At 45.9% G+C, this 11,671-nt stretch overlaps 1 protein-coding gene across 1 annotated transcript in view; it reads right to left on the reverse strand.

The window, feature by feature from the left end:
- IPMK (inositol polyphosphate multikinase) overlaps positions 1-8,119 on the reverse strand; it is a 39,385-nt gene extending 31,266 nt beyond the window's left edge. Inside the window, exons 1-2 of the mRNA XM_082052580.1 lie at positions 7,761-8,119; positions 3,016-3,101 (exon numbers count right to left, since the gene is read on the reverse strand). Coding sequence (XP_081908706.1) covers positions 3,016-3,101; positions 7,761-7,992 — 318 coding nt within the window. The 5' untranslated portion in view covers positions 7,993-8,119. The remainder of the gene's footprint in view (positions 1-3,015; positions 3,102-7,760) is intronic.
- Positions 8,120-11,671: the final 3,552 nt, after the last annotated feature.

Here is an 11,671-nt window from a genome sequence, read left to right on the forward strand (position 1 = left end):
GGCAGCCAACCATAAGCACATACTGCCTTCTACCGATTTATTTGCTTTAATGGAAATGGGTCACTACTACATAATACATTGTACTGCATTTTCAAACACCACTATTTTCCTGTTTCCACATCTCTGCACGTTGTTCCCTCCTGAAACTCCTTTAAAAGCAATCCTTTAGCAGTGCCTCCACCTACACATTCGCGTTGAGTATTTCCATTAGATGGGAATGACTGATCATCGGTGTAGAGAAAAAAATCCACAACCCCTCTACTTCATTTTATTTTCTTCTCTTGCTACTCATATCTATTGAAAACAAATTATTTTGTAGCTCTTCAAGGTTAAAAAAAAAAAAAGCTAATTTTTTTAACCACAGAAGGTTAACAGAAGACCTGGTAAAACACTCCATGGTTGCGCAGCCTATGTTTGCAAGAAGCTTATGTCCTCCGGTACAGGAAGGGAGTTTGCAGGAACAAATTAAAACATTATTATTGTGTTTACATAATTATTCATATTTACAGAACTTGACACAATGCAGACATCACCACTGGAAAGTCACACTCCAATGATAACAACTTACTTTGTGTTGCTTAACTTAACAACGACTACAAACAGCTTATTTTCTGCTACATTTTATCATAGAAGGTATTCATGATATCTTGTCATACTCTATTTTTCCCCTCCCTTGTAAGACAGAATCATTACAAGCCACTTCTCTATCAGTAGAGAATTACATATATTACTGTAATAGCAGTAAATTTGGTTTACTTGGCGAAATAATCTCTTAAGACCACCAGTATTTAGAAGGTGTTTATTTTTTTAAACTGCTGGTCTGAAAAGACACTATCATGAAAACAGAAAGGTAACCAAATGGCAGTCTAAGTAGGAATTGCTAAAGAGATTTTTCCAGTTTTCCACTTTGCCAAAGACCTGTGAAATTCTTCAAAACTTCCAGCTGCCACCCACTTGTGAGCAGGCTGACCTGTAGATCCCAGTTTCAGACCAGTGTCTTGCTCAAGTTTCCATTCCAAACTGGAAGCCCATTTTGTTTGGGCTCCCCAGGCCAGCACTCAGCTTTGTGCTTTTTTCACAATTAATCCACATAAACTCACTAGTGTAGCCTATCAATGGACTTGCTGCCGAGTCCTGACAGAGTGACAGTCTAGGATTCATCAGTCGTGTTTCACCTGTTTCATTTCTGCAGTTTCTCGCCACCTCCTGTACCTGACTGCCTTGAAAACAACTCTTGTCTCAAGGAGTGGTAAAATTCTGCTTCCTCCATTCTCTGGAGGCTCATTAGCCTACTCCAAGGCTATATATAATGATAATGTCTCTTTGAATACAGACCACAAGATGCATTGAGGTCAGTCACCAAAACAGGGCAGTCTTGCTGTTGTCCCCACTGTTTATCAGTTTAATCACTAAAGCTGACAGAAAACTACCAACACAGGAAAGTTCTGCTATCTTTTAAATAAGTCAAATCAGTTTGCCCATGTCCAAAAATCATCAGCACAGCACAAGGTAACTGGTGAGAATGGGAAGAATGGCCTTTCCTTTCCCTCTTGGCAGCAATGAGCTATTTTATCAGCTCAAGCTGTATGTGAAACTGTACCTTACACTGAACCTCACAATCCGCAGTAATCCTCATCTTGTAACGACCATGTGTAGCGCTTACGTATCTATATCCCGCAGGACGTGGTTCTTGCCTGAGAGCAAACATGATAGCAGTTAATCATTGAGACGCAACAAATCCACAAGACCTTTCTCCTGGGCTCTCACCTGCGTAATGCACAGACATTTCCTCTCCTTCTCCCACAAAAAAACATTCTAACCCACACACAACTAACTGTGTATATACCTTTCCATTTCTCCATTATTTTTCAAGAACTGCCCAACTCTGTCCGTACCTCAGGATTTCACAGAGAATTAGGCAGCCTGGCACTCAAATGAGTCTGTTCAAGCTCTCTTCTTTGACTGAAGAGTTACCGCCGCTCAGGCTGGATTGCATCCTTCCTACCCTCATGGAAAGGACAGTCACTGAGAAACCTCAGAAAAATATTTATGTTTAGATTTAACTGGCTCCTGCTGAGCTCCTACTAATTCAAGAGCTGCTGTTTTGTCTAGCAGACCCATCATGAGAATTATCAAGCACTGCTAGTATGCAAACACACCATTAACCTAAAGCATGTTGCTTAGTCTGTTTTAATGTGAGACATTTCTACAACATACATAATGTCTTCTAGTAACTTAAATTAATAACTTTCTAGGGGGAAAAAAAGAAACTAAACAACACAATAAAAATAGAGTCTCGAGACCCCTCTCTCATCCTGCACAAAGATCTCTGCAGTTCTTCATAGCTAATAAGCCATGGAAGGGGATGACATATCAAGTACATATAGAAAAAACATGTGACATACCATTGTGGGCAGGTAGTTTACTAAGGTAAAAAGGCTCTAAAAACACTTTGCCCTCATAAGACAAGCAACAGCTTTCCTGGTTTATGTTATTCCAGTTACTGATAAAGCAAACTGAAGATGAGCAATAGGAAAAACACAACAAACCACAGTTAAAACAACTAGAGAGTTGCACTTTTCATTGACTTTTTAAATGAGACAAGTTTTAATACAGTGAGAAGAGCAACACTTCTAGCAATAAACCAGACTAGATGCAAGTGTAAGACATATTAAATTTGGATGCAACCAATTCTGAGACAACAACAGAAGAACAATGGGATCAAACACACCACCTTTTAATCACAGATGAAGGTAACGCAGGGCTTTTCAGTGAAATCTGAGCAGCTGTGAAAACCCTGCTGTTCCATGAGCAAACACACTCAAATTGTGTAAGTGAAGGAGATCTGGCACAGGGACAGACATTCGGGGCGGAGAACATCATAGACAGCACACAGACACCAAGACAGGGCCGGCAGTGAATAACCATTCAGACACCGAGGTTGTACCTTCCCGAGCACAGCAATAAGGATGTGTTTCTACAGACACACATCCATCCCATAACCCGCAGCCTCACCTTCTTGTAGAACTCCAGCTCCCTGGGACCGCGAGGCGGGGGCTGCAGCTGCTTCAGGACAGTCCCATCTGGATGCTGCAGTATACCTAGAAAAGAAGCGTTGCCTTCAGGGCTTAGTTTGAACAGATGCAACTTTTTTTTTTTTAATTTTTTTTTTTTTTTTTTTATTTTTAGAAAGAGCAAATACACATCGGGGACAGCCTACGTGCTCAGTTGTACTGCTTGCGATACACACGCAATAGAGCCGCAATCAGCAGCTCCTGCACAAAACCTTTTGCCGAAGTTTGCTTGCATTCCTGTTTTTCCAGCCATCAGACAGTTTGATGAGTCTAATTCTGCTCAAGTACAGTATTGTGATCTGACATTAAAAGTTCCACCCGAAAGAAAACGTTCATTCATTCAGCTATGGAAGATTACATAGACACTCCCTGTTCAAATAACTGGTACGTCGTTTTTCCAACAATGCCAAGAAGTTAAAAGGAGTTAATACCAAGTTCAATGTATTTCTCACTAGCTAAAATGGAAATCTATGGCACTGGTATATTCACAGAACACATAAAGAGCATTACTCTATTACTAGAAGTAGCAGCCCTATAGCACTCTACGCTAATCAGATGCCAGTATGTGTATCACCCATAATTATAACACAATACAGACTTTCACCTCAGCCAGGGAACCACCATGCGTGCACCAAAAAAAAAACCCCAAATATCCTCCTGAAACAGCCTTAAGGACTCTTCAGTCGGTAATATTGCTGAGTAGCTCCATAAGAAACGCAACTGAATATCTGAGGGCACTCAAGAGATGAAAATGGGCCACAATGGAGAAAAGTAACTGCATCCCTGTGAAACGTGCTCTAAATGTCAAGATCATCAGTTGCAAGGGGAAAAAGAAAAACCCACTTCTGGAAAAGAAATCTTCTCCTAAGATTTTTTTCATAGCTTTTCAGATAGCAATTTATTTTGGTTTAGAAGTGAAGGAAAATTGTTAACTGTATCCAAAATAGGTTCTGTCTTCAGCTTACCACTTGAGGAAAAAACATGGAACAAGCAAAACTCCCAAAAAGCATTTGCAGTTGTAACAGCAATTGTGTTTTCACCTTTTAGAAAGCATTATCTCTGAATGGGCTCTGTCGTGCAGTCTTGGAAACCACACAAAATATTTAGAGCCCAAGATATTTACTTTAAAACAACCATCAGACTTAGAGAAGTTGTTTCATTAGTTGGCTGTGCCAATGAACAAAGAGAGGTTTTAAAAATGTGCATAAAACAGCTCTCAAGACAAGTTGCTTGCTAAAAGCTGGATTTTATATACTTTCCAGCACTAGAAAAATATTGCCACACAATAATGTGCAGACTGCCACACCATCTGCAAGACACAACAGCTTCTTTTTCCAATCCCCATACCCTTCTACACGTGCTGGAAACAACTTAGCCAAGTGCACACAGTATGTCAATGACACACATTTTGAATGTGAATTGGTAACAATCACAACATTAAAAAAAAAAAAAGTTTTGTAATACATCCTCCTCAATATCTGTACTTTGGCTTTGATGATAAGACAAGACAATAACCTACAAGGCAGAAAGAGAAAGACCAGGCAAATATTCCTGGAAGTAGAAGGCATATGATATTGGATTGATCTGTATTGCTTGAAGAGTTTAATATAACCCAACGTTGTTTAATGTTCCCTCACCCCTGGATTTCGACAGATTAGAGCATCTACTCTGTAACTGCAACTGAGGCAGACCTCAGGAAACCAAAGGCTCATGTTTCAACACTCACCACAAAGACAAAAATTCCATAACCTTCACTCTGACCTACAACAGCCACCAGAGATACCATCACCTGCAGATCATACTAACATATGGAGGTTTGTTGTGGTTTTGTTCTCAGGTTCTGAGAACAGTAGTATTGTTTTAACGTATGAACAAGCAATTTAGCACTTCTGAAGCAGCAGCAGAACTATACAGAAATTAAAATTCTGAAATATCTCACATTTATCTATGGCTCTGCATGCAAAGCTTGCTAGCATTCTGAAACTCAAATCTACCCTAAAAATAACCAATATAGATGTACAACTCTTCTAAACAAACAAATCACATCCAATCCCCATGCTTCACTGTAGACAAAACCTGTTCTGCACAAGCACACCAAAGATTTACTTTAGAAGAGATCCTCTGAGGACACCTAGTAAGTACTGACCAGTATGTGTGTGCCCGCCTTTGCATTTGGGAAAACAGCAGCCAGGGTTAGAGGTTTTGTGATTTCTGTGACTGAGCAAGTCATACAAAAGACAACGCTCCTTCAGCTACACGATCCCACCCATGGCTTGGGGACCTCCAGAATTTGCAGGGACAGGCGCCAAGCTGCAGCCAGGCGTGGGGGGCTCTGAGCTGGCGTACCCCATCAGCTCCTGTCTCTCTCTCCACCTGCCCATGGAATTAAGACATAATCCAACATGGTTACCTTACTTACTGCACCATTTACTCTATTTGGGGGAAGCACCACTGAACACAGCACTCAGCAGAAGTTCATTTGAAATGCCTAAAAGCTGAGAACCTATGTGTGCATGCAGGGAAACTGCTAGAGCCCTTTGCAAAGCAGCAACAGCCACAGGGAGCAAAGGGAAAAGGGAAAGGTTATTCAAGAGGAAGGTAACCCGATGACAAATTTTTAGGCATATTTTAACAACAACAACAACAAATGTTTAAAAATATTTTTGACTACTTCAAGTCCTCTGCATGTTTGTATGCAGGGACAGAAGGGAAGTGGAGAGCAGAGGGCGGCAGTGACACACAGGAGGAAGCGCGGCAGAACAAGGAAGACTCCGAGCTTGAGCCAGCAAACTGCTCAGATACCAACACCAGCCAGGTACAACCGTCAAGGTACGTCTGCCATGTTGTATGTACAGCATCAGACGTATCCTGACAAAAAGGCACACTGGTTTTACAGCTTCGGGCATTTAACACGCTAGAGGTTCAATGGGGTAGAAGATGGCAGAATGGGAAATAGCAGGAAGGGTGGCTACTGTAGGAAAAGGCAAGGAAGAAGGTATAAGACACGCCAGCCTCCTCACACAAAATTCTTACAGATTGTGGCATACAGATTGTCTGTGATATTCCTTACCACTGCTATTAGCAACTACGTATAGCCAAACATCTGCCCACCAGCTTCACAACAAAGACACAGCAAGGAGCAGCACTGCTCCTTGCATTACACATGACCCTGTATCTTTAGCATCTCGACTACCTGCACTCCTACATACAACATCTGTAAAGAAATAAAACAAGAAGATTCCGTTACAAAAAATGAGAGAGATACCAGAGCAGCTTTGGTCTTCACTTAAATGTAAAACTCTAAGATGAGGTCATCAACCATGGCAGTACCTCTGCAGGAAGAACCTTGGTCTTGCTCATTAGATGTGGTGGAGCTCGCTTTACCTGATCCATTTGAGCTGCACCCACAATACAGATGGTGTATCACTCATGTTGGCTTGATCCAACTGCAATAAAATTCACATGCTGGAGGCGAGGCCCTCCCTGCAGTGAGCCCTTTTTGTCTGACCCACCCTGCGTTACAATATATTGACAACAAGGAAAACATACAGCTCCAAGGGTCCAGCACACCTCTCTCGACATTTTATTGCACCAGTGACAGCAGGGGCAAGGCACAAGAATTACTTTGCTGTGGAGATTATCAGCAGCAAGAAATGCCATAGACGCAGGCTGTAGATAACACAAACTCACAGTGCCATTTCTGTTGTAATTCCACACCCTGACGGGTTATGAAGTTCAGCAGAGGCAGTTCCTACTGCTGGGGTTCAAAGGCAACATGACAGCAGGTACTCGCTACAGCCACTCTAGAACGGCACACTGGGAGCTGAATGGATGAACACCTTACATTCGGCTCAGAGGCCAGAATTATACCAAATGTGATGTCCTCGAAAGGTGACAACTGCTATTTGGCGACATTGACTTGGCCATTGCTCTGGCACTGGCCACTGCATGTGTTAAAAGGCACCTTCAGCAGAAGAGACAACACCTCCCTCCTCAACCTGCAATTAAAGCAGAACCTTAAAGGCAGCAGAGGCACACTTCAAAACCGCAATATCCTCATGATGTTTGTATTATTAGACCACTTACTAGCCGTTGTTTTGGACTTTTACCATCGAGTCACCCCAGGCTGGGAAACCGCTCACTAACATTTTTCTGAAGCTCTTGGTGGCCACTATTTTGGAGGTTCCCTTTAGACAAAGCACAGTTTCAACACACGTTCTGAGGGTACTAGTGCGCCGTTACCTCAATTCCGACTTTTTACAAGGTTGCCTGTCAAAATGAAGCTGATCCGCTGAGGCCCTTTGGCTTAAGGCGCCTGTCAGATATCCCGCCCCGAGCGCGGAGGAAACCCCCGGCAGACAGAGGTCCCTGCCAGCCCCCGGCCCGGGACACCGGTCCCGCACCCCCAGACCCTGCGCTGAGGCCCCGGGGGGAGAGAACAGGTGCGGGCAGCCCAGGCCGGGAGGCGGCCCCGGTTCCCCCGCGCCGCCCACCAACGACACCCCCATCCCCAAAGGGCACAGCTACCGGTCGCCAGAGAGACGTGAGAATTGAAGCGAGACCCGCCCCACCACAACCAGGTCCGGCAGAAATAAGATTAATCGGAGTGGATGTGTGTGGGGGGTAAAATCCCTCCGGCGTGGAATCCCCTCGGCCCGGCCCGGCGCTCCCCCCGCCGCCGCTCACCGCCTTTATCCTTGCCGTACATGTGCCCGGCCACCTGGTGCGACAGCGGCACGCAGCCGTTCAGCCCCCGCCGCCGGCCCCCCCCCGCCGCCGCGGGGCACGGGGAAGCGCTGAACGCCGTCTGGGCCGCGGCCTCCTCCGCCTCGCCGCGCCCGCCGCCCGCGCAGCGCCCGCGCCCGCCCTCGGGGCGCCCCGCCGCGGGCAGCGCCGGCCGCGGGGGCTCCGTGGCCATGTCCCGGAGGTGCGGGGGTGGCGGCAGGAGGCGAGCGGCGGCCGCGCTCCGGCGAGCGGGCCTCAGCGGTTGCTGCGTGCCGGAGCGCGGGCGGCGAGGGCCGGCGGCTCCATCACCCCGCGCCGCTCCGCGCCGCCCCGCCCACCCCGCCGCCGAGCCAGCGACTGGCCGCCGCGCCGCCCCGCCCCGGACGCGGCTCCGCCTCTGCCGCCTGCCCGGCCCGCGGCCAGGCTGGGGGTCGCGGCTGACTGAGGCGTTGGCGCCGAGCGGGGCGGTGCCCCGCGGGTAGGCCGCGCCCGGGCTCCGCCGAGGCCGGGACCCCCGTGAGGCCGGGCGGGCAGCGCCTGGTGCAGCGGCGGCAGCAGCAGGGCCTGGCGCAGCGCAGCTAGCTCCGAGCCGCAGCGGGGCCACGGCCGCCCGCCCCCCGGGAAAAGGTGCCGTTGTGGGCGGTAAGAGGCGGGCGCTGGCGGGCAGAAGCCTTTCCCCCGATAACGAGAAATGCGTCCCAAACCCTCCTCGGTTTTATACCGATTCTCCGTCATCCCGAAGCTTGTTTATTTTACCTCCAGTAGGTCAGAGGGACCAGAAGCAAGAGCAGGCTGAGGCGCGTAAATAGTGTGAGATCTTTGAAGTGGATGAGGACCCTCAAAGCAGCCTAAGCCAGCCTTGTCATGCTCCGCAGGCGTCTGTCCTGCGTTTGGGGTGGGCACACCTGGCCTGACAGCCGATCCAAATGAGATGAACTAATCCTTACTCTGAATTGTAACCCCCGTCGTGTAGACGAAGCTGCTCACGAGCCCTGCACTCACTCACAGGACTCCTGACTCCGCTTCTTGGCTCCACGACTTGATTAATTCTTTCACTAGGGATGTGCCAGCTCTATTTGTCAGCGTGTAATTGCTACCTTTTCTTTTTACTGTTTCTTAATAAAATCAGCTGAACTCTGTGAATATTAGACCTATGCTTTTGCCCTGGTACCCGCCAGTATCAAGTGTTTAGCATTAGTAGGACACAGGAATGGGAAGTCCAGGCTGTAGACAGGAAAATGATTTTAGCAGGTACATGACATTTCCAGAGATTGTATAAAAATGGGTGAATGCATATCAGTATTGACATTAATGGAATGAGAGTTCCTCTAATAGCTCAGCTATTATGTGCCACCTCTTCCCCATCCCAAAACCTGGAGATGTGGCAGGTGGTTGGGAGAACTGGATGGTGGTTTGGGGGATTTACTGGGGAAATTAAAGTGTCAAAGGAACAAGAAGGTCACAGAGAGAAGGAGTGTTCAAGAGTGAGAGGAAGGAGCATAGCATGTAAATCTGTCAAAACTGAGTTTCATTAGTTCATTGTTCATGGAATAATTACTTTCACTCTCTTAATTGGGTAAGATGGGGAAGACAGGGGTAACAACTCAGCAAGATCCTTCCTGAATTAACAAGGCTGGTGTGAGAAGTTATGTTTCTCCCTCCTGGATATTCCCTTCTCATCATTCATTACTGTCCAGCCCTAAAAATGAGGTATCAGGTGGTTGTAAGCATAAGCTCCTGTCTTTAGTTCCCCAACACAAAATTTTCCCAGGGGGATGCTGACGCAGGAGAGAAATTCCACAGATGGGTCAACCCTTGCACAAAAAATAAATTACCGAGGAGTACAGCGAATGTAAAAAAGCACAAGGGGTACATGTTTGGCAGAGAGAAGGCTTCTGGTCTAGGTAGCAGCAGCTGCTACAAGGTTCAGATGCCAACCTGAGCCTTGCGGAAAGGTATTTCCCCCTGCATAGATGTGAGACGCTTTGTCTGATCTGGGTCTAAATGCAGAGAGAGAAACATAGACTTTCAGACTTATAACACTGCGATCTACCTGAGCTCAAAATCTAAATGGAAAAAGAAAAAAAAAAAGTAATTAAAAGGCAAAAAATTGGAATTTAAAGGCTATTTAAGTACCTAGTCCTGAACTAGTACCTTCTAGATATCCTTAGAGCTAACAGAAGTGGATCTGGATGGGGATTAAAAGAAATATGAAGGCACGAGCAACTGGAAAAACTCAACTCCGACTGTTTCCTTTTCCCTGATACTTGGTTTAGTCAGATTTATGCATAAAGAAATAAAGTGATGCAAGACTCTGTCTTACGCTCACTCACTCCACGCTCACGCTTCAGCACACACAGTTCACTAATCTTATCTGGGAACTCCTAAAATAAAACAAGCAAAACCAGAAGAATACCAGAAATAACAAATAATTCATTTATCCACAGAGTGTGGTACTGTAGGAGTTTGCGCTGAAAGCTTCACCTACCAGCAAGATTCCCAAGGAAACTTCTTGTCTCTGGGCTGTGCAATTGCACTCGAAGAGAAAGTGAAAGATGCTGCAAACAGCTCCTAGAGGTGGTTGGAGGTCTGCCCACCCCCCCCAACCCAACAAAATGCATTTGGCAAAATTATGCTTAATTCTGGATTACTCTTTGTTGCTGGAAAACAATCATACCTCACCCAGTCTGGCAAAAATGTAAACAGTAACAATGTAATCATAATAAATGTTAGGTACTCATTTATTTTCCACTAAGTGCTTTGTGCTGCAGGAGGATGTCTCACTGGCAGATTGCACCTCTCCCCTGAACTGAGCGAGAATTACAAAATAATCACTTTCTGCTGAAATAAAGCCCTCTTCCAAATGCAACAGCTAGTTAATAACTAACCGCAAAACACACAGCAGTTTAGTGCAGGAAATAAGCTCATACTTCAGTGGAAGTTCAGGGGGACATGAGGCAGACAGGCGAGTGGGGTGAGATCTTGGCCAAAATATTGGTACCCTAGAGCTATGCTGACAACAAGCATCGCTGGGTTTTTCAGTGTCCCTTTGCAGGCAGCCACGCTCGCCAGGCTTCTGCCGGACCAAAAGATTGCGACAGAGCCAACCCGCACTGTCCATATGGTCCTGATAAGAAACGTCGATCAGTGAAGTGAGTAATTTGCTGGAAGGGTGAGAGCATCTGCAGCGGCCTGTCCTGCTCGCTCGGCAGACGTTGTCACAGCAGCGTGGAAGTGGCAGCCATGTTGCAGTTCTTTCTTTTTTTTTCTCGGTATTCTCTTAAAATAGCTCAGGGCTTTTAATGCTTTGATAAATTCACAGAAGTTCTGTGCTCTTTCGTTCTTGTTAAGTAAAGGAAAATCTAAACTGCCCTTGTCTGTTGTAGCTGTAAAACTCAAGGGTGCTGCTATCCCACTTTCTTTCCTAGCTACTGCCTTGTCACTTGGGCATCATATCACACAATGATTAATATTTTACTTGGCTCTGACTGATTTAAACTCTTTGACACTACTCTCCTCCCTAGCAACCAGGTACAGCTGGACTTTTCCAGGATGGGGACAGTGTCAAAATTCAACTTACCCTCTCCGGGGATAATACAGCACATTTTGGAAGTGACTGTGAGGTTAATTCACAACAGTTGTGTATTTTATGGATCACCTTTTCTACAAACAGAAGCGCAGCTGTAAAATTTTGGGTGGTCTGTTTTGTATTAGAAAGTACAAGAACTATAGAGATGAAAGGCTCGTTCCAATCGTTAATTTCTTCTTCAGAGTCCTTGGATTTTTTTGTTGGTGGCGGTGATCATTAAACTAAGCCCAGAAGTTGGAGGAAAGGTTCCTTTTTAGCCTGAGAGGAGGTTAAGGGCCGGGAA

This window comes from Streptopelia decaocto (genome assembly GCF_964273445.1).
Source record: "Streptopelia decaocto genome assembly, chromosome: 5".
NCBI classification, from domain to species: domain Eukaryota; kingdom Metazoa; phylum Chordata; class Aves; order Columbiformes; family Columbidae; genus Streptopelia; species Streptopelia decaocto.